Raw genomic sequence first — 23,504 nt, forward strand, 5'->3', positions numbered from 1 at the left:
CATTTTCTAAACTGTGACACCCCAGACACCCTGGCGGGATGGTGTAACGGCAACATCTTGAGTTTGAATTCATCAGGGATCTTTGTCACATTGTGCCAGCCCCTGTCACATTCTCTGTCTGCAGTTCAAATACCCTCGACTACATTTTGTGTCTGTGCGCCACACACTTGAATTATCTGTCTGTCTGTTTCTATCTATCTATTCCCATCTTAAAGGGTCAGTTCATCGAAATTACTATGGCCATTTTAATCTCCCTCTGTCCCAATCCCCTCCCATCTACCTTCCAGTCATCGGTCATTTTGTCCGCAACTCCCCTCTTCATATTTTCCTAAAAATATCTCAGTCCCTCTCCTTCTTGCTCTTTTTCCCCACCTCTCTGACCCGTTCTTTACTCCATCTCCTTAAAATATAACAAAGTGATAATGGAGTTAATTAGCTATTGCCCACAGAGACAGATCTACCAGAGTATTCGTTCTTCTTTCCACCTAGTCCTCCTCCTGAGGTGAATTAGGAATCACACCTATCAGGTCTATCTCATAAACCCAAGGCTACAACCTTTTACCGCTATCTTCCTATGCTTCCTCTCACCCGTTTCTCCCAGATAAAAAGGTTTCCCTGCTGCAAAATCGAAAAGGTCCAGCGGGAACGGCAGATATGGTGTGGTGATGGCATGAAAGGGGGGGGGGGGGCACGAGGATAGAGGAGGTGAAGGGGTCGACTGCAGAGCGAGGAGGAGAGGGAGGGAGATGATGATGATGATGGTGATGAGGAGGCGAGTTCAGGAGGGGAAAAGAGGGGGAAGGAAGTGAGGGTTGGGGGTGGAAAAAGAGAAGAAGAGGGAGGGGTATCAAAAGATGACATGCGCATGAATAAAAAGGGGTTAAAGATTATTGAGTTTTTATTACTGTTATCATTATAATTCTTAATAACAAATAACATTTCCCCCTTGATGGTCTTAAACACCCTTTATTGTTACTATTATTACATTTATTAGTGCTGATCCTGTGTAGCTACAGCACCTTGATATACTGTATTTAACATAATTAGGCTATAATGTCTTTCAGCGCGCTGTTGATATACTGTACTGTGACCAGCCAGAGTGCTACTGTCATAATTAGGACACGACACAAGGACAACTACAGAGTTTGCAGTGTTACAGCTGGGAGAGAATAAGACAGAGAGTTATATTTGGAAGTGGCCACAGAAATGGGGGTATTGTGTCAGGGTGGGGTTTGGATTTGGAGGTGTGTGTGTGTGTGTGTGTGTGTGTGTGTGTGTGTGTGTGGGGGGGGGGGGGGGGGGGGGGGGGGGGGGGGGGGGGGCTATGCTTGCCACAGTGAAAAGGTTAGGGGGCAGCCCATCTGGGAAGGTCTGGTAGCCAGAGATAAGTAGTGGGTAAAAATCCTGCCTCCCTGCGCCATGTCAAATTTACTACATTAAAACCTCATTATCTATAGAGTAGCTATGAGGGGCGGAGGGGGCTGGGGAGGGATGGAGGGGAGAAGATGGAATGAAGGAAGGAGGAGAAATCACAAAGTACCAGAAAAGCAGGTACGGTACAGCTGTCTGGTAAGAAACCCCCCCACCCCCACCATCCAGGCTTATCAATCTGCTCCCCTGAGGACTTCTTCACTTGAAGCTATGAGCTAAAATTAGTCACTGTATGTGGTAGGCTTGTCTACGGTAACATCTACAGTATTTCTCCCTTCTTAAGATCCACATGAAGGAAGAAGAATGAAAAGAAGAAACAATAAAAGAACAAACTGTCAGCTTTTGATTCTGGGTCTTAATTGGCTTCCATGTTAAATAATGTTAAAGCAAAGGCAGCTGCAAATAAGGCCGAGTAGAGTCTCTGCCCTGATTTTGACAAAGTAAGGGTTTTATCTGTGACTGTCAGACTGCAGAGAGTACATCTCTCGGCGAGAGCAGTTGTTCTCGCTCTGCCCTCGACTCACTCTAATTGCTCTCCGAGAGGCAAAATCTCAGCTTTCTCTTTCTGCTTTCCTCTATCTTTCCCTGGAACTTCACTTTCACCATAAACCGTGGGAAGTAGGGGTGCTGCAGATGCGTTTGTTCAAATGTGGATGTGCTTTTGCTCAAACGAAATTTCCCTTTTGTGTTCCAGTGGCTATGTTTTCTATGCTATGCTATGTATATGATCCCTCACACCAAAACAACAAAGCTCATTTTTCAGTTCCTTCCAAAATGACCACCATGACTTTCACATGAGCATTTTCTGATCTGCCACCTGCATAGTTGAGGTTAGGGAAAGACATTTTTGTCATTCTGCAGATGTAAACCATGCTTTCTGGTGACAAAGTCAGATACTCTACACAGCCAACCTTCCAGAAGGAGTTCAGGTTTTGCAGCAGTGAAACAATATCAAACTGCTTCTGCCTTTGCTCCTGAGAGAGGACAGTCAGGAAAACAAACAGCAGTGCTGCTGTTTGAACTAGAGCAGAATCTGCGCCTCTTTCGTCTTTGAACAAGGGATGAAATGCTTTCAGGTACCACATTCTGATAATGGCATGAATGCGTTTCGCTAATTGCGGAGGAATTACACTTAATGTGCCCTGAAAGATCTCACGTCGAACTGTATTTCATGAAAGAAGACCAGTAATGAGGATAGTTACGACCCAGCTTCCATTACACCAGACATTAGACACTGGGTCTGCAGGTGTTGACTATTTTAGTAGCATCTCAGAATGTGAGAGTCAGACAGGACCGAGCACGGTCATGAACATAATATGTAAAAATGTGTGCGGTAATAAGGGTTGGACTTTATATAATCTGATTAAAAGTATACGTTTGTAGGATGCCAAGATTATACTGTGCATACATGATGTGTATCCCAGTATACATAAATTATTACTTGATTTGGTTGAAATTTATTTGATATTTAACATACATAAAGGCAAAGAGGTAATAGTATAATAATTTATATACCGATGAATAGTTGTGTCAGTGCTGTATTTAGTCTTAGTTATAGGATTTACATGTTAGCACGTAGCACACACTGAACCAAGAGAAGCAATAACAACCATAACAATAAAAAACGACACGCACAAACACTAACTCTCTCGTTCCCTTCCCTTATGCAGCACAGTAAAATTATAGCCATATACTATGTTGTGCTGGGAAATTGGAAATCGGAGAGCGAGCCCTCTGGAGTCGTGGACTTCAGGACTGTGCCTGTTTTCATCACAGCGAAGAGATAAGGAAGAGGGTTGACAAGAGTCTTGAGCATTTAACGTTTGTAGTTTTGCTTCGTATCTCGGAGTTTTAGTGAGTTGTGGAAGCACCAACTCACTGACAGTATGTTTTAAAAAGACAAAAAAAAATGGGCGCAGAGACTAGCAGTGGTATCCGAAGAAAATGCCAAAAACTATTTTCTTCGATTTTGTAAAAAGGATAGGAAGATGGCAGGGATTCAAATGTGGGCTGTGGGCTGTGGATGAGGAGGCATGTTGTTCTTTTTTGTTGTATCTCACACAATCCCTTGAAGGTGCTTTGCTCTTTGTCTTTAATCTGTCTGCAGTGAAAGTCTATCTGTTATTGCAGCTGTTGGCTCAGCTTCAGAAAAGATGAGGATATTCTTATGTTTAGCTTTGGGTGATAGATATGCTTTTAATTTAACTTTCAGTCTCCAAATGTATTGCGTTCCACTGACTGAATTACAAAGAAGACAAGATATGCAGCCACACGTTGTCCTTTCTTTGGAGTCTTTTCTCCCCTAGAGCAGCAGTCTTTGATGGGAAAGCAATCAGGTCCTGCGCGTTTCACCCCTGAATCACAGGCCCTCATTGGTTCCCCCGGCTTTGACATTCTCTATGCAGGCTAGTTTCATCAGTGGACTCGGTGGCAGTGAGGTGTTTTCTGCCTTAGTCTTCTGGTCCACACAGTTTAGGACCTTGTCCACCCCAGGACAGCTGGGGGCTTGATTGCTTGAGTTACTGAGTCATGCAGCCTCACAGAGCAGAGTGGTAGGTGTTTTGATTTCATCCACAAGCGGATAAATTGGCGTTTTAGTCTTCTTGTCTTTGAGTGATTCAGCTAGGGAGATAGAAAGATCTCCCAGTGCTCTCGAGATGTTGACATTCACAGCAAAAAGCTGTGGAATTCTTTTTTTTATCATCACATTCACACTTTATTCTCAAAACAATCAAGTCAAATCAATTCGCAAAACACTGGAAACATGATCGACAGGATCAAGAACATTGGTTCTGCTGAAGAAACTGTCTTATTTAACTTCTATCTTTCCTCAAATCTGAAAAGGAGCTTCAGTGGTTGGTCTACAGAATGGAAATCCATCACAAAGCTAGAAATAACTCTTGAGAGAATGTGGGAGTTGGTATCAGGGCTGTGCCTGACTGAGCCCCATGGGTCAAGGCCCGACCACCAGATGCTCACCGGCGAGTTCCCCTGCCAGGCCTGGCGCCAGGAGGGGGTACTAGTCTCCCTGTTCCAGGCAAGGTACTGAAGCTCTGATGTTGCTGTTTAAGTCAGGGACACAGGGACGCGTAAACCCCTCCACCACGACTGCCTTCTCTTAAGGGGCAGCAGTAACGTGGCCATTGTATTGGACCGTTGTGGTGAAGAGAGAGCTGAGCCTGAAGGTGAAGCTCTAAATTTACCAGTCGGTCTATGTTGCAACCCTCACCTAGGGTAAGGGGCTCATTTGGAGGGAGCTCGGGTAGTGAGAGAGCCAGTTGAGGTGCTTTGGGCATCTGATGAGGATGCCTCCTGGGCGCCTCTCTTTGGAGGTTTTCTGGGCATGTCCAACTGGTAGGAGAGCCCAGGCTAGACCCACACCCTGGAGGGATTATATATATCTCATCTGGATTGGGAACGATTCTGGACCCCCCAGGAGGAGCTGGAAGACACTGGGGAGAAGGACGTCTGGATTACTTTGACCAGGCTCCAGATAAGCAGCTGTCCTTAAGTCCATAAGTACTGAGACTTTCTTCCATTCTTACCGCCGTGGTCCAGAGTGGGAAGGATAAAGCAAACTTCCAAAGAGTTTGTTTAAAGGACATCTTGGCACTTCAGTACATCTGCTGATCATTGTCGATGGCAAAGAGAATACAAAGAATCATTTATCTGGTTTCCCGTCAACCTCAACAACAGATCCTCAACATCTAAGCCTGGATGAATGGAGGGTTTCCCACAGAGATGTGGTGAGTCTCTCTGGGAGGACAGACTATGTCCTTCACACATAAAGGTAACAATGTAAAAGCAGTGGTCTGTGATGTCTTCTGGCACATACTGAAACACCAGAGAGACTTGAAGGCCACATCAACAGTAAGCTGAGGAGGTGAATGTAGGAAGGAATCTCCCTCAACAAACAACAATACTACAATACGCTTAATACTACACAATATTAGTGGCTGCAGTCCACAAACACTGTAACATTCCTCCCCACAGGCTTTGGAATATGTGCACCCATCACCATGAAGAGCCTGAAAATAACTAAGACGGCTGATATGATTACATTCATATAAAACAGCTATAAAACATGTAGTTTTATAGTCTGCAGGGTGTCATCAAAATATTTAACAATTCAACCAGGATGGCAACAGGAGTCTAAATCACTGTCCATGATGGTCTTTTAATTTCGCACGACGTTCTGTTTCTTCTAGCAATTTGAAGTCGAGAGAGAGAGAGGCCCGCACAAGACTCCACAAGATCTGCATGAGTTCTTTTGTGAGTCACTTGACCAATTCAGCTGTTGATTTAATTAGATCTTCCAGAGCCCACAGACCTTAATGGGATTCCATATTGTGTGTTACAGTTCATGAAACTCATGGAGGAAACACACACAGCTTTGTTAGATTCAATGAATCAATACAGATCTCTTTTCTTTGGTTGATGTGATGTAGTCTTACAGTTTGACAAGATCCCTCTGTGGCCACTTGTTAATGAATGGATGCTCATTTTTGCTGCACGACTCCAGTCAACAATTGATGTGTGCTGGAATAAAGAGAGGCTCTCCATCACTGCGAAACCCTGTCAGTATGACTACAGGCTCCATGAAATATGCTTTGTAGCTCTAAGATCAATCCAGACTTATTAGGAAACAATATTTCATAAAAGATGACGCATGGACCCAACTCTTTAATAGACAGTGAGCACAAGTGAAGAGAGAAAATACATCAATTACAGGAATTATAAATCTAAGAAATATGTTGACACCTTTCTGCCCTCGGCTGTCCTTAATTAATCATCCTGTCAGGTCTGTGAAGGAGCAGCATTCACCAGCCTCGGAATTGATAATAATTTTTTTTACATTTTTTTTTTATCAACCATTAGTATGTATGCTAAGTGACAGGGAATAATTACTTATCATAGAAGTATGACAAGAGCTATACGTTACTGAGTGATCATTATTATTCTGAGAGATATTGTGGTGAATGGACACATTCAGAAACACACAAACCAAATGCACCAAATCCGTCACGATGTCACTGTTTTGTGTGTGCATGTGTCATGGGTGTAACAGTGGACGTTGCTGTATTTAGTTAATAATTCTAGTTATTTGCTCAAACAGCTGAAAAGCACATCAGCTTTCATATCAGCTCCTATACGATACGCAGCACAGGAGGAGAGCAATATTGTGCCATCAGGCATAAAAAAAACTTTCATGCTTTTGCATACCTGTATTATTATGCCCATATTTACACATCTGCACATTTGCATCCTTTGCAACATCATTATCACTCTCACATCTGTACAGGTATGTTCATTATGAAGATGGAGCCAGGAGACAGTTAGCTTGGCTTAGCAGAAAGACTGGAAAGAAAAAAGCTAGCTTGGCTCTGTCCAGAGGAAAAACATCTGCCAACCAGTACCTCTGAAGCTTACTAATTTATTATATCATACAAAAACAGAGAAACTGGGAAACAAAAGCAAGTTGTGGCTCTATTGGGCGAAGCACTGACTTGAAGCCTCTGCTGGTTAACCTTACACTGATGACAGGACTTCAGTTTTTGTATGGGATGGAGCAAACAAGATATATTACGGTAATTCGTGGGCTTTAGAGGTGCAGGTAGGCAGTTTTTACCCTTGGACTGAGCCAGGCTAACTGTTCCCCTTTGTATCCAGTATTATTATCCTAGTACTATTCCTTTAAGTAAAAATACCTTCTTTATCTAATTGATAGGGATGGCAATGTGTACATTTTCTCAATATGTTTCATTCCGCAACATCCTCTGATTGGTTAACTCACCCAGCATCTGTGTATAAATAATAAACTGTTGCTTTTATTCAAGTTATTATGAGCAGAAGTATTTGAGAAGCAGTGAAACTGTTGCTGCTCAGTAACAGTCCTGATAATAGATGACTTAGATGGAGTTGATATTGATTCGCCTGTTTTATCAACTCTAATGGATTACTGGCAGTGACCATAACACCAAAAAGCACACAGACACACACACAAACATTTATCATCCCACTCTACCTTGTCATAGTATCGTATCTCGTAGTCGAGGATAATTCCGTTGGGCTGTTCAGGCGGTGGCCATGACAACGAGAAACTGCGGCTCGTTGAGCTCACTTGGTGCATTATGGGAACTACAGAGGGAGCTGTTAAAACACACACACACACACAGACACACAAATACACACAATCAATTAGGCATTTAAAAGATTCGCTAGGATGCTTAAACACCATAAATATGGAAATATAGTGGGTAATGTAATGACATATTGCCAAGGATTATTTACACCCAAAGGAGAAAAATGTTTCCTCATCCAGGCTCATGAAAACAAATTACTGCACTTGTCACTGATGGGGAAACAAGAGTTATGTCTGCAATGCATTTTTACCCATAATTTTAGGAACCAGAAGCTGTTGGCTGTAATATATTTCATGGTTTTGCCTCTGGGATCCTTTTATGAGATGGTTTTCATCACATTTGTACTTTACTTGATAGCGTACAGCGGAGAGAGGAGGGAGTCAAGACATGGAGATTGATACTACAGTGGGAACAAGTATCAAATTGATGTAAGTTATATTGAGAATGGGGACGTATGCATCTTACACGGCGGAGTCTTAAGGACATCATGGGACTGCCATAATCCTCAGTAAATGCTGCGATACCTCATGAGCCAAATACGTCTTCTGGAGTCGTAAGTTGACAGCGTGAGCGAGCTGTCACCTGAAAACCTCACAGTCTTTTTTAATATTGCCACAATTGACATTTTACAGGGTTTCTATACATGTCGAGTGAGTTTCATATCCTAAGGTCCCATGAAATACGCTAAAACCTATTGCATAATTTAACCCCCCCCCCCAAGTGCAGTCAACCGGAATATGAATCAGTTTTTGTTGAGTCCTGAAAGATTTCAGGGATAAGAGAGTTTTTCATCTGGCAGAAGTAACAAATGCGCTCAAAAAGCAGCAGGGTGACAATGGATCATGTTTCGATTAGGAATGAGCCTGGGTTGCCGTAGATGAGCTAAATGATGTGTTTTCCATCAACGTAAAGCGGCTTTTAAATCTAAATTTGGGTAGCGGTGGAAATATCACTTGTGTCTGTCTCCATAAAGTATTGATGGAGCAGTAACTCAGCTCACTTTATAGTCTCTAAGAATTACACTGTCAGAGACTGGGAGGAGGGGGGGGCAGAGAGAGGAGGGCAGGGAGAGGGGATAAAGGCGAGAAGAAGAGAGCTGAGGGAGAGGCAGAGGGAAAACAGGATGAAAGCTTTGGATGTGCAGGAAAAGACAGAGAAAGGGGGGAGAGAAAGGGAGTCAGAGGGAGAGAGATGACAAGCTTATAACATGTTTTATGAATTAAAGGGCTGTAGCTCAATTTCCTTTATCCCCCTAGCCAGCATAATCCACTGTGCCCCAGGGTATGCTTACACACACACATACACAGATGCTTTTGCACTCCCCACTCACCAGCTTGATTGGTTGTAATGTTGACTGACAGTTGCTGGGCGGGATAAGGGCTCTTGTTGGAGACTCCGTTGACCGCCTGTAGGGTACAAAGTGTAATGGTCAGCTATTCCACTTTACAGACATTAGAGATTAGAGATTACAGCTGCTCGGCCTGTCAAGGTTTTCTGTTCTCGCGCGGCACAAACGCAGTTCACAATGTTAACGGCAGCAGATTTGACACCCACATTTCTCAGCAACGCTTAAAGCAATAGGCCGCTCGTTTCGGACAGAGGTAGACAAAAGCGGGCTTCTCATCTCTGGCCAGCTTCTGGCGATCTTACCTGCTGAAATGACAACTATCAACAGCAAATCTTCCTCTACCAGCTGCAACCAGCTCATTGATTAAGCTGAGGATAGAGTTGGCTGAAAGCTCATGGACCTTTTTCTGGCATTTCCAGCTGACTTGTTTTAAAAGGAGAATTCTGTAAATGGGCCTTAACTATGCACTTCAAGGCTACCAACATGATGCCGTGCTAAAAGAATTTCAGTACAGAGCTAGTAAGTTTGTTAGTATGAGAAAAGAAAAAAACGTAAGATCAGATTGTTATTTCCTGCTAACATAACCCTGTTTGGCTGCCTAGCGTACACACTTGGACAAGCAAAAACAAAGGTTAGGTTTACGCTTTCCTGTTTGCATTTTCAGACAGTATGTTACAAGAGAAAATCTTTCATGATGCGTTTGGCAAACATAACAATATCTGGCTGGGGTTGCTGGAGTGTTAAAGACTAAGAAAGAGTATCCAGGACTCACAGAGGATGTGATATTGTGAAGGGGTTATTTCAGGTAACCTGTAACCCCACAAAATAATGTAATATGAAATACTCCCCTGAAGTAACGCCGGGCTAGCTTGCTACTGTAGGTAATGAGCTAGATAGCACAGCCTATGTTAGAGCAGATAAACAAACTGCTTAACCAATTCCTTGCACTTTTGCTCTTAAAATATACACCTTTTAAGAGCAACACCTCCTAACTCTTTATATAGGGTGCATCACTCTTCCGCAGCCACATTACACACTTTTGGCACACTGAGAAACCCGCAGCTGAACAGAGCTGCCGTGCAGAGCCACGGCTGCTAAGGGGGGAAGGATTGAACGAACAGTCAATTATCAGCAACAATGAGATGGTTTTCATTTCAGCGCAGAGGCACCGTCGATGTCTCCTTGAAACTGTGCGGGTCTCACCGTCTTTCTCATTTCACCAACACAAAGACATAATTAACAGGTTCCGAGTGCGTTTTAAAGACCACCTAATTAGCCACCACATATTGTTCGTCATGAGCCCAGTTAATCACTCGGACGGTCGAAACAATGTCTTCAGTCATAGCAAATGATTAAAACAAACAAAGGTGTGGTAATTAGTGACACTAGCTTGATGGCTTACTCTAAGCTCTAATTGTATGTTGTTTTGTTTGTTTCCTTATCATTTCACATTTTATGCTGTGTTTTCCAGTTCCTTGAGTTTCTGATGATTTAAAAAATATCAGTTTTGCCTGAATATGAAATGAGCTCTCGACATTTCACCCGCACTTCATAGATAATTCCGCCATCAAAAAAACCTTTTTGCAAATGAAGGTCTTCAGATGACACCTGACACGTTTTTTTTTTTGTTGTTAAAGTAGTTGTCGGTGTTTTCACTTGGTGGATGATTGAATTTTGGGGAAAAAAAAAAAAATCACAGACATCTCAATGGATATTCAGAGCTGCCTTGAAAGGTGGCTGCCCTCAGTAAACACATCAAATTACAATCAATACTTTCACGATCAGGTCAGTGTTTTAGTCAATCATTCATACATCATTATTGATCCGTACATCCCACAACAGACTGCTTTCAAAATAGATCCACTCATACATCAGGGCCGCGCTGTTGAGTCGATCTAGAAAATAATCCTGTTTTATTCCCACTAGAACTTTGACCTTAAGGGCGTAAAGATGAAGGTTTGGCCACTTTTAAATCAGAAGATTAGATGCAATTTCACGATCCAAGACTGAAATGGGAGAGTAAAGTAACACGCTTCCTTCCCTCAACAATTACAACACTGCTGACCTTGATTTAGACACCCAGCCTTGATGGTAAAGGCGGCCGATGGCAGAAGATTAAAGGTTTCACAATAGCACTGGCTTTACTGGCTTCATGGTGGCCTTGTGGTCTGCGAGAACATGATGAAACTACGAATTGTGCATAAAAGCCCCCATATCAGCAAGCCATCTATGTAGCCTCAGTATCCTTGAGCGTCACAGTGAATATCTGGCAGCTATTTGACAACACACTTTGCACCACAGTTGTTTTTAGTATATATTTAGTAGAGTAAAAGTTACATTTCAAAGTATTTTTCTTCAACATTGTGTAACTAGTGGTGAGAAACACTGAAGGAAGTCCAACTTTTGAGCATCAAATACTCTCCGTGTGTGGGCTTAAAAAGGGGCTTTTGCAAAACTTGGTATGTGCTTCTTCGTGGAGGGCGGCAGTTGTAAATATCCTGGATTCACAGCAGTTACAGTGGATTCCATTGACAACCCTGAGTCACGGCAGAGTCGCTTTGCCAATACTGTGCCTGCTGCGTGGCTTCAGAGCAATGAAGAGGCAAAACCGTACTTTAAAATCGTGAAGCTATATATGTAGAAACTGTGGACACACAGCTCAACAGAGGAGGAGTGGATTATTCTGCAGGACGGGTTTCTTAAAGGTCCATTTCGACACATTTTACTTACTGTGATTCTGGGTAGCCGTCGGTGTCCATTGCAACTACAACGGCCATCGTCCACAAAGAGGCAAGTAAACTTTTCAAGCCTAAAGGCAGCAAGTGTGGGATACTCAAAATAAAGATTTCCATTGGAGTACTCCTTTAACAACAAAACTCTTCCCAGAATAAACAAAGCTTCAGAGAGGCACTCTGCACTCTCTCTGCTCAGTGGACAAACCTGTATGTCGAAGGTGTACGATGTGTGGGCCCGCAGCTTGCTGATCTCCACCCTCGTTTCCTTTAACCAGCGCTTGCCTGGAACGAATGCCACGCTGTCGTCGCACGGCTGACATGCCCGGCGCTCGCTGCTGTGGCACCGGCGGCATAAGACATTATACGACAGGTCTTGGCGGTGCCCGATGTCACGCGGGGAGTGCCACTCCAGCATCACCGATGTCTGGTTGACGACTGAGACCACGTTGCGAGGAGCTGAAGGGACGCCTAGGGAGAGAGATGACTGGAGGTTAAAAGGGTCGACGTTGAAGAGACGTGTTTCCAGTGACACTGTGACTGGCCTCGTGTAGATGTGCTGCGGATATCAATCAGGTAAATTAGAGTCTGTCAGTTTAAAGCAAATCACTGCTCCACACCTGGATGCAATCAAACTTCATTATGGTAAGCACTTGAGAAAATCATTTGGCTTTTTTCATTAAGCAGTGCCTACCGGTGGCTTACATGTGGATATTCTTTTGTTATTAAAGTTTGGAAGCCTCACATTGTCACGTCAACGTAAATGCGCGATGGCACTGTACCATTTCAGATTTACTGATTTATTTGCTCGTACAGAAGCCGGAGTATCATTGTGCTGTCACCCACCCGCCTTTTCCATAAGCACGACCGACCCATTACCGAGATGACGTAAAAAGATTCAACACATCCAGCCATAGCACAGTTTGTGCCCCATGGCTCAAGATAAGCTAAAAAAATAAACCTTTAAATTAGGGCTAAAGGAGGAAAAATAACATTAACTAACAGCAAGCACTGGTACTAACTTCAGAAACATTTGAGGTATTTTAATTTGAGTATTTCATTTTAGCGCAACTTTATACCTCTCTACATTTCACAGGGAAATATTTATCTAATGGCAGTAGTTACTAGCTACATTTTCGATCAAGAAAAACAATTCATCAATTAGTCAGTCAGTTGTTTAAAATCGAAAATTCACTTGTTCTAGCATCTAAAATATGAATATTTGCTGGTTTTCCTTGTCTTCTGTGAGAGACAACTTGATATCTTTGGGTTATGGACTTTTTTTTGGACAAAACAAGCGGTTGAATGTGTCTCACATTTTATGGACCAAACGATTCATAAATGAATTAAGGAAATACTTGGAAGATGAATCCATACTGAAAATAACGTTGCAGCCCTATTTTACCTCCAAAATATAACACTTATTACCCCCCCCATGGGCCTGCAACTGAAGAACATCCTGTCTCATAATATTATAGGAACCTTTAAGTCATGGACGTTTCTGCACACTTGACAAGTGAATATGAAGATGATTACTTCACTTGTCCTTTATTTAACTTTTAGGCTTTCAAAGTTTAAACATTGGTTTCTGTCACTTCGAGGCTGCCTACATGCAAAGCTGTGCATGTGCAGTTTCCGACCAGTGCTGCTGGTACATGCGTAGTGTCTCTAACAGTGAGAGGGTGACCTAACATCAGTCCCTTTGTCTGTCACTCTTCAGTCGGTCAGTCAGTCAGTATCTCTCTCTCTCTTTTCTGTCTCGCTCATCTCTTTGATCTGAGGAGAAACTGGGGTGTGGAAGTGAGTCTTGAACGCGCACCCAGAGTTTTCACAAGGTTAAACCTTGCGGGTTCACTTCTCCTTGGCTGTTCACACACATCACAAGACCCATGACACACACACACACACACACACACACACACCGGCACAACATGTTGGAACAAGAGCAGTTCAGATGAAATGGATATTCAACCCTTCGCACATGTTAAATCACAGAGTCATATGAAACGTCTGAGACGGCCCTGTGGAATATGTGCATGTGTGTATTTGTCAAACAGACACTCTCGCTGCAGAATCAAAGTGCCAACAGTCAGTAGGGGGTTGAAAATCTAAGTAGCAAAACATTCCTACTGAGAGAGAGAGGACCCGTCAGAAACTGTGCATTCATAATTACACACACACACACAGGCACATGCAGTGTGTTGACACAGTTACACTGGATTCACTCAATCGTACTTTTCGTCTGAATAGCACAAGTACACAATCTTTTACACTGTCAGACGCCGACAGAGTTCCCAGCAAATACACATTCAAATGCCAAAAAAAAAAAAAAAGTGAGAAAAGGGGTAATAATCACATTTTAAATGGACCATTTCGCTGCGACAAAAGAAACCATTTGAAGCACTTCAAAGAGTTATCTGTGCTGCAGTCTGCAACCGCACTCGGCACTCCTTTGCTGTTTTGTGAGTGGCTTTCGCGGTATCAATCTGACCGATACACAAAAATACACTTGAAACCCCCCCCACACACACACACACACACATACTGTACCTCCTCCGGACCCATGAGGCATGCTGAGGGAATGATTTTCTGCCAGGTAACTATCCACACATTGCGCGCTCACTCTTCCATTTCACTGATCTGATCTTATATGTGAGTTTATACCAAATAAAAATAAGCCGAAGCGCCTTCCTATATTGAAGTTCTATCCCACGGTTTTCAGAATTTTCGCTGTTATGTTTGAATTGTAAACTTTGTAATTGTAAACTCCATTTGTTTTTTTGCCCTTGAATTGAAAGTGCCAAGGTAATTCACCAAGCTGTGTAGGCTGAGTAGGTTGACACCTGACACCTTTTCACCGGGAAAGTTGATTTTTCTTCTGTCAGCATCAATTTGAGAGTGTGCTGCGGTTGTTTGAGGTGAGGCTTTTCATGTGCTTTCTCTGTTGTCAGAATAGGTTAACCCTATACATTGTTCCAGAGGCACTGTGGCGAAATCATTTTCCCCTCTGCAGTGTGCTGGAATAGATGATGAGTAGTGACACGGTTTGACTGCAATACAAGTAAAGGAATACAAACAATTCCAAATATCGCAGCATGTAGCATCCAATGAAATTAGTTTTTAGTGTAACATATGTGGGTGACAAATCACTTTATTTGTTACCTCTATGGATGTTTTAATGGATCACTATGACACCAATTTTACAACAACACTGATAATGCTAATCTAAGGCTACTTGCACGCCTAACCTTTTTGGCTTGGTTCAAACGAGCTATCAGTCGAACTCCGGTGAAGAAGTTGGTTGTTACCCGCCCGCTTCCAGGTGAAGTCCGGTGCGGGTTGTTTGTGATGTGAAAGCAAAGCAAAGCAACCACAGGACTACGTGATAGTAGATTATAGTAGTGAATTTTAGTGTGACTACTACGAAACTACTATTAAATCCATCTGGTGACGGGGAAATGTCAAGAAATTCATCTGCACAGAATAAACAATGCACCGTATAGGCTATACTTGCTCGAGCTAAGCTGGTGACCATGCTAACACGGTAGTCCAGGAACTTTTGGTCTAGACCAACTGGAGGGAACTGCAGATGTGAAAGTGATGCAGACTGTGTGGAACTGGATGAATGAGTATAGTAGTGTCGTATCATTTAGTCAACATAGAGATCCCCAGCTGGTAGACAGAGGTCAAAACCAGTTTGAAAGAGGAAAAGCAGGGCTAAAAGTAGACATGGTCAATATTTACTTCCTGCAACAACACTGAGAGAAAATTCAACAGTGATTCAGTTACATTTTATGTCAATGTTGCAAATTCATTCATGAATGTAAAACAGTAAAATAAAACCTGCTGATGAATGTAAATTAGCCCCCCGAAAAACATGAAGTTTTATCCAGGTCACCAGGACGTGCACAGACACACACACACACACACGCGCGCGCACACACACACACACACACACACACACACACACGTACAGACACAGACACATAGTTTCACAGTTTGAGACTAGCTGCAGAGACAGTCCAAATGATTCATGTCTCAACCTACTTACACCATCTCTCTGTGGAACTGAGAGGCAGCGTTTTTCAAACTCGGTGCCTCGTCTTGCATAGCAATATCGCCTTTTCGACACGCTAAACACATATCCACTTCAATGGGAAGCCTGAGGAATGTGGCAGTGTTATTACTTACTGCTCCCCAAATCCCCAAACAAGGACGGGGACGTTGCGGCACACGCGCTCTGAATGAGGTGCATGAAATTAAGGTTGGAATGATGAATCAAAGCAGATATTGGCCTTTAATTCAATCATGAGATATTGGACTGTCAGTGATGTCGACCTCTGATATGCTGCAATATGTCAGCTATTGGTAACTTCACAAACCCGTCTCTGTCGCCCTGAGGCATTATCACACTCAGCTACACCACCGAGAGGTTTATTGAATATGTATTTTTGTTTTGTCTTTTGTTGGCGTACGTGTTTGCTTGACAGACAGAGACTGACTCACTGGTGCACACGTCCTCCGCCTTGTCCATGTCTCCACGGTAATAGCCGTTCCGACAACCGCAGAGGGTGGCGGCCTCGATGGTGGAGCGGCTGTTGAGCGGACATTGCTGACACAATCCTGCCCCCTGGAACGACTTAAAGGTGCCCTGAGGGCAAGCTGAAGACAAAGAGAGAGAGAGAGAGAGACACACACACATAAAAAACCAATACACAACTCCGCCTCCTGAACATGAACGAAGCACAGCTAATGAGTTGCGTCTGTGCGCCTTTTGTTTGTCTTGTTTGCAAGACATTTGGTAAACTTTGTTTTAGAATGACGCCGCGCCAGTAGAGTTATTACTGGCGGTTTAACATTGACAAAGCACAGAGGGGGATTTTCTGTGGATAGCAGAACATTATCTTGTTCAGACAAGATACACAAAAACATTTTGTGTACGTCCACAAACTCAGTGTTACACTGATTATGTGTTATATAGCCGTCATTATGGTTTCATTCCTCTGCTGCCTGTATCTGGGTCAGAGTTCTTTCTGTCCATAAATATTAACTGTATTATCCTTTCTGACATGAAACACACATATGAATTCTTACAGATGATGTTTCCCTTCATCCAACGTTTATATGCCCAGGGACGCGTTCGGCACATGCTTGTTATTCAGCGTGTATATACCTGCATGGAGCTTCATTAGCACTGCAGTCCGCTTGGGATGAGACAAGCCTGGTAATGGAGGTCTGAGTGTGTATTGGAGACTTCTGTAGTTCTTCTCACAGAACTTGACTCGCCTCTGTTGTGAAACTAAGGTGACGCCCGTCTCATCCACAGTGTTTAGCAGGCTGCACAAGGGCCCTCCCTTTCAGTTAATTAAATGCCAACAACACAGCAGGTTTATTACGTGTCCCTCTGCAGCCTTAAATTTGAGGAAGTACAGCACTATTTTTCATAGTAATTACACATGCCGAAGCCTTTGCAGTTACCTCCACTGGATGATGTGTATTTAATACCAATCTGTTACAAACGAACCTCACAAAAGGTCCGAGCTTTTGAACACATCAAACTAGTCAGTTGTAACTTTGAGTTGAGCATAGCTTCCCAGTTCATCTACAGAGAAACGTCAGGAAATGTCCACGCAGCTGCACAAAATAACGGTGCAAAAAGTGCAGCAGTAAAAAAAGTAATTGAAGGTTCTCACTTGTCACCATTACTCCAAAAACACAACGTTTCTAGGAGGCCACAGATGAATGCTTCATCCCCTTTTCTCAGCAGGTCTCGCAAGAGTAGTGTTGCATTTTTAATTTTTTTTTTTTTTTTTACATGCATTTTTAATAGCAATAAAGACCTTTGCCTGAACATAATGTCATACATCAGAATCATGGCTGCTACTGCTTTGGTTCAGTGCAAAATCAGTATATATTTTACCATCTCTTTGAACAAAATAAGCACAGTTTGTAAGTAACAGTGCAGCTGATCGATGACAGTCATGTCCCTGTTACCTCAAAGACATGTTTTTTTTTCAACATAAATGGGCCTGACTAACTCTGTGTGTTTGCTGGGAATACGTTTTTTTTTTTTAACTTATTTAACCTTTATTTTAGTAGGAGGGTCTCTTGAGATCAGAATATATGGTTAGCAACAGTTCGCAATAAACAGCACAATAGAAAACACAGCACCAGGTGAAATCTGAAAAAAGCCCTCAGAGCAGCTGCAATCATTTTCTAGCTCCTCTAAAATCTCAAGGACAACTCAGCAACTGTTGATCGAATCAGGTGCAGGAAGACTTCATGTTTCAGGCTGGAGTAGAGGGCAGAGTCCGTCATTTGTCGGTTGCATGAATATTGCGTGTCTTGCTGGCATTTTGACAGTAGCTCAGGTTAGCCATTAAACATTTCCAAGCTGCAAGCAGCAACTGAACCCTTAAAAGCTCCAATTTGTGCAGAGACACAAGGTCCTCCATCTAGTTTGAAGCTGACGTAGAAAAAGTTCACTGTAACATCATGACGTGGTCAAACATCTGAAGCAAAACATATCTATTTGTATGTGATAGATATCTATATAAATCAGAACACTTTGTGTCCCAGAAGGACACCCGTTTTTAATTCACACATGGGATTTCATAAGTGCCTTTTTGGTGAGGGCAAACACATTCTGAATTATGAGTATAAGTAAAATAATAAAGGCGCACAGGCAAACAGAGAGGTGTGAAATGAGAAATTAGACTGAAACGAAAGCTCTGCCAAAAGGCTGAGAAAAATTTAATGTTACTTTTTTTCCAGTTTTGATTTATCTTTAGCACTTTGTTTTCCTTCTTCCGCTGTGATGCATGTTCACTTTATCTCTGAGATATGGTTTAGATGCTGCAAGACCGAAATGCAAATATTAGGCAGATTTATGGTGGAAGACAGAGGTGGTGGTGGTGGGGGTCCAAATGATAACATGAATTGAGCGAAAGAGGTAAATTAGACAAATTGCCAGCGAGTTAATAGCTTCAGAGTGTCACTTAATCAAACGTCAAAGGGTTTGTTCAAGAGGGAAAAAGAAGAAACAAAGACGGACACAAGCAAAGAAGTACTCAAAGACACGAGAGAATAGCGAGAGACATGAAGAGGAGAGAATAAGGGGAAGTGACACACGACGAAACTGTTGTTGTTTTTATGCTTCCCTCTCAATATCACTATTTCTGCAGTCCTGTTCCATTGTGTTCACTCTCCTGAAATGTTATATTGTTTTTGCTTGGTTTTGCTGATGCTTTTGTCCTGACGTGATTTACAATGGGGGATGCTGTGCTTTGCCCCCGTGTTTTACTGCATATTACACTAGTACACGAACCGCAGAGCCTGAAGAAACTACTCAGAGCCTCAGATTTGAAAGACGCTTCACATCACACTGCAGGACTTGAGCAAGCTTGTGCGCCACTGACACATGACACGTGATGTAAGATGGTGTCCGTGGAATTGAGTCACGTTCCACACAAACATACCAAACATTCATTGACTCCGCAGCTTCTCAAATATGATGATTTGCTAGTGGAACACAATCACCTCGGGCTAAATTGTGATTGGCGTTTTTTCCTATTTTACACTTTATAGACGGAATGACTGTTTGATTGATCAAGGAAATAGCCAGCAGGTTAATCAGTAATTCAGCTAATTGTTAGGTTCAGAGCAAACTCATACATGAAACGATCAAGCTCACTTTTCTTCTGAACTAACGTACCGGCCCAGTGACAACTCACAGTCAGTCAGCCGGTGAGCATAATGAGCAAAGCTTATGTCGCCTGACCATGTTGGAAGGCAAAACTCAATGGCAGAGTGAAAAGCCACCCTTCGTAGGGAGGGGCGAGGCACGATGAAATGTACAAATGTGGATAACGAACACTTTTGGGAAATCTTCCCTGGGAGACAGTCACACTTGATTGTACACATGACGGGACATAAAAAGTTGCGCAAAGACTGAAAGAAGTTCAATCCACACGTCTGGCTAACCACCTGGTAAAGGCTGGGTTTCAGAAAGCTACAGTCATCTCTAATAAGGCATAAAAATGCCCCCAAATACTGTGAAAAGGCTGTGAGACAGTGTTAGAGGTCTGTACATCCACCTGGATCAAAGAGGTCGAAACAGAATGGCCGACCAAGGAATCAATAAATCCAACCAATGCTGCCCTCCTCGAAGTCTTGTGCCCTTTAAACCTGTCGCAAAGTGTACGTACAACTCCAGACCAATAATAGCCGTTATGTTTTCTCACATATTCACATTGTCTTCAGCTACAGTTTTGCCACTGCCACCCCCATTTGTCAGATATTCTCTCTCTCTCCTCTTCCTGTGTCTGTCTCTGTCACTCTCCCTTCCTGTTTGCTCCTTTATATTCTGACATCTACCTTTCTTTGAAGTCTTCTCTTCAGGAGTGTCAATAGCTTGTGCCGCTTTGTGTGTGTGTGTGTGTGGGGGGGGGGGGGGGGGGGTGAATAGGCAGATAGACATCTGGCTTGTCAAGGTCATTTATTCAACAACCTGGCTCATACACATGGGGCGTGTCACCATGGCAACAAGTCTTGCTCCCTCTCTCTATTAGTTATCTCTAGATACCTCTCTGTATAGTTATCTCTCTCTCTCTGTGTCCAACTGTCTTACTACTAACACTACGTATGCACTTGTACAGTCAGTCAGGGTTATTCAAATCTGATCATTCCTCCCATATGATAAAAAGTAATTCATTAAGTGTCACTTTTATCGACCTTACATGTGCACACGTGGATCAACACATGCTTTTATTGGTGTCGCTGGAGTTTAAACAGTGTACCATTGTTTAGATTCAACTCTGATGTATTTACTGTAATTCCCACAGTGCTGTGTGCCTACTTTGGTGTGGATGGGATGGACAAAAATGAACACGCAGACCTGCCGTGGCTCACACGGCAGAACACCCCATCATGCAAGTGGAATACATTCGAGAACGGGCGGTGAGACGAAAGAGGAAGTTGTTAAGATAGAAAGAGAAAGACAGACGGATAGGGAGGTAAGCACAGAGAGTTACAGAGAGAGAGAGAGAGTGAGACAGAAAGAGTTCAAAATGGGCCAAACGACAGAGAAAAAGATTATTCCTCTGTTTCCCTCTGCGCCTTTAGCCAGCTGTGTGGAGTCACACAGCGATCATGTGAATTGTCTAGAGTTGGCATACAGGCTCACTGATCAATTATTAAAAACTTGCATGAGTCTCTGTGTGTGTGTGTGTGTGTGTGTGTGGTAAAAGCCTGCAGATTTTAAAAACTGGGGGGGTCCACAGCAGGGGTAGTTTGTGTGTATTCAGCAGTAGTGCTTACATTTGCAGTGTGGTGCATTTGAAGGAAGGGTCTATTTGAATATTTGTTTAATTTGCACACACACACACACACACACACACACACACACAGTACTTTGATGCTGATCCAGTTTTACCGGATGGTTTGCACAATATGCTGGTTTGGTGCAAAATAAACACCATCTCTGTGGCCTGACACACACACACAAAGACAACCATCTGTTCTAATAGTGAGTCCAGTTTCCTGCCAAGTTGTTATCAGCTGATTGGCAGAGGAGCACACCAAAAAGATGCCAGCTCGGCGGAGACAGACGGGACATGCTCTGTCCCGCGACATCTTAAATCACTGTTTAAGCACAAAAGCATTGAATAAAACGCGCGCGGCAGGTGTGCGCAGACAATGCCATCACAGAAACTGTCTAGTCACGTCGGCAAGTCAAGTCTGTCTTTGGTTTGCAACCGCTCAGTCTTTCATGTGGGGCTGGGAAATGTAAGCGATACACACTGATTGCGATAGAAAACTTATTAGAAACTTATAATATAACGTCCACAAGTTACATTGCCTGACAATATACTAATAACCCAACACAGACACAAAGCTGTTTTTAAACCAATCCCACTTCCCAAAGTAGGCACAGAAAGGTTGGTTGAGCTAGATAAAAAAAAAAAAAAAAAAAACCTCCAACATGCTATTATCTTACATAATAGTAGTTAGACAGAAAAGCGTTCCCTGTGAGGAAACAATTTCATGCCGGCACAGAGAGCAACAGCTCAACGGTGACAACGACCACGCGTGTAAAGAGCCGTTGTGGATAAACGAAGTAAGAACAAGTCGGTGGTGTGGAGATAGTTTGGCTGCTGAAAGCCCCGTTTGGCCACGCAGTGGGTGAGACAGTCTCAAAAAGGGCTTAAGTCTGACACGTAACAGATGGGCGATGTATAAGAAAGAGGAAAACCTGTGCAAATCAAAGACAGGAAATACCAAGAACGAAGTTAATCATCTGAAGCGTCACCTTCTACTAACGCACACAAAGTGCAAGCGCACTCTCGACAGTAATTAGACCCATCCCCGGGAACAGAGTAGCAAAGATCTCAGAGAAACACCTCCGCAACAAACTGTCAGTTGGGTAGTTAGTGTGCGTTTCCCCCCCTTGTTCATACATCACACATGCTGTTGTCTTTTTGTTTTTTTCAATGGCAAAAGACATTTTACTGGTGATCATAACGGGCCAAAGACATAAGCTCCCTGGCTGCAAACATTTCCCCAGGTGGGATTTATGAGGATTTACGCTGACTGGAGAACTGATGATTTTAGTTTCATTTTGTACACACATTTATTTGAACAGATATTCTGTTTGCAGCTCATATGATTGTTGGTCATTTTTCAGGGAGTTTCAAGCTTAAAGAAAGGTCAAACTCAGCAGAAATCGTGACTTCATTTATATTTTATATTGATATCCATGGAAAATACGATGGATGTTGTTGCGATAAAATGTTTCGCCAAATCGTGCATCGTGCACTTTTTTGTTTTGTTTTTCAAGGGCAACAATTACAAAAGCTCATTAGTTTTTTAGAGACTGGGAAGGCTTCCACGAATAGCGTCTGGCTTACCTTCTACACACTCAAATATTATATGAAGAAAAGGTTTTTCTGTGCAAAAGAGACACTGACACCAAAGGCTAAGCTAACATTTCAGTCAGTGCATTTAATGTATTTCACTGGAGACGGATAGCATACTATTCATCAGTCCCTTCTTTGCTCTCTGTCTCTTTTATCTCTCAGCATTCTACCTTTCTGTCCTTGCTTTGTCCTTTTTCTTATTGTGCATTTTTTTAATTCTTGCCAGTCCATCTCTCTGCAGTCTCGGCTCGACTGTCTTTCTCTCTTCCTTCCTTCCTCCCTTTCAGATACCCCTCTATCTCTCCGACACTCTCTGACAGGTCAGGACTAATTTGCAGTCGACTAATCTGGCTGGAACACGCTAACTAATTAACATGGGATGAAGTGGCCTCACTTATCATTTCACCGTATGTACATACATCACACACACACACACACACACACACACACACATATGCACACACAAAATGGATGAGACTCTCCAGGGAGAATAAGAAATGATGGGTACTACTTCGGAGAGGAAATGGGGAAGGAGGCCAGATATAAAAAGGAAGTAAAAGAGGTACAGAAATATGGAACATTGAGGGAAGGGGAGCTATTTCTGTGCCATGTTCACCCGAGTCTGGCTCCACTAATATTAACATATGAACCATCGTGGGCTGCACCCTTGGGCAAAAATACATTGGGAAATGTATACAAGCATGTGATTATTCAGCTAGGAAATGGTATACAGCGCTTTGCTCTCCTGCACACAATAAAACATTTGCATTTTCTACAGAATTGACTCAGCATACAGTGGTCCAACGATGGCGTTGTTTTGTAGACTAAGCCAGGACTTAAATATGGCACATTTCTCATAGAGAAGTATTGATATGCACACATTTTGTTCAAAATATTTCAATATATTGCCTGCTGCAATAGCATGGTTACTATG

The 23,504-nt window shown here is 42.8% G+C and overlaps 1 protein-coding gene across 2 annotated transcripts in view; it reads right to left on the reverse strand.

Moving 5' to 3' along the window:
• The window catches only part of LOC139287335 (ephrin type-B receptor 1-like), a 70,262-nt gene that overhangs the window by 18,408 nt on the left and 28,350 nt on the right, over positions 1 to 23,504 (reverse strand). For both annotated transcript variants that reach the window (XM_070908314.1, XM_070908315.1), the window contains 4 exons: positions 16,161 to 16,316; positions 11,863 to 12,125; positions 8,905 to 8,980; positions 7,457 to 7,581 (listed from right to left, as the gene is read on the reverse strand). In XM_070908314.1, the coding sequence (XP_070764415.1) occupies positions 7,457 to 7,581; positions 8,905 to 8,980; positions 11,863 to 12,125; positions 16,161 to 16,316 (620 nt within the window). The remainder of the gene's footprint in view (positions 1 to 7,456; positions 7,582 to 8,904; positions 8,981 to 11,862; positions 12,126 to 16,160; positions 16,317 to 23,504) is intronic.

This window comes from Enoplosus armatus, chromosome 7 (genome assembly GCF_043641665.1).
Source record: "Enoplosus armatus isolate fEnoArm2 chromosome 7, fEnoArm2.hap1, whole genome shotgun sequence".
NCBI lineage: Eukaryota > Metazoa > Chordata > Actinopteri > Centrarchiformes > Enoplosidae > Enoplosus > Enoplosus armatus.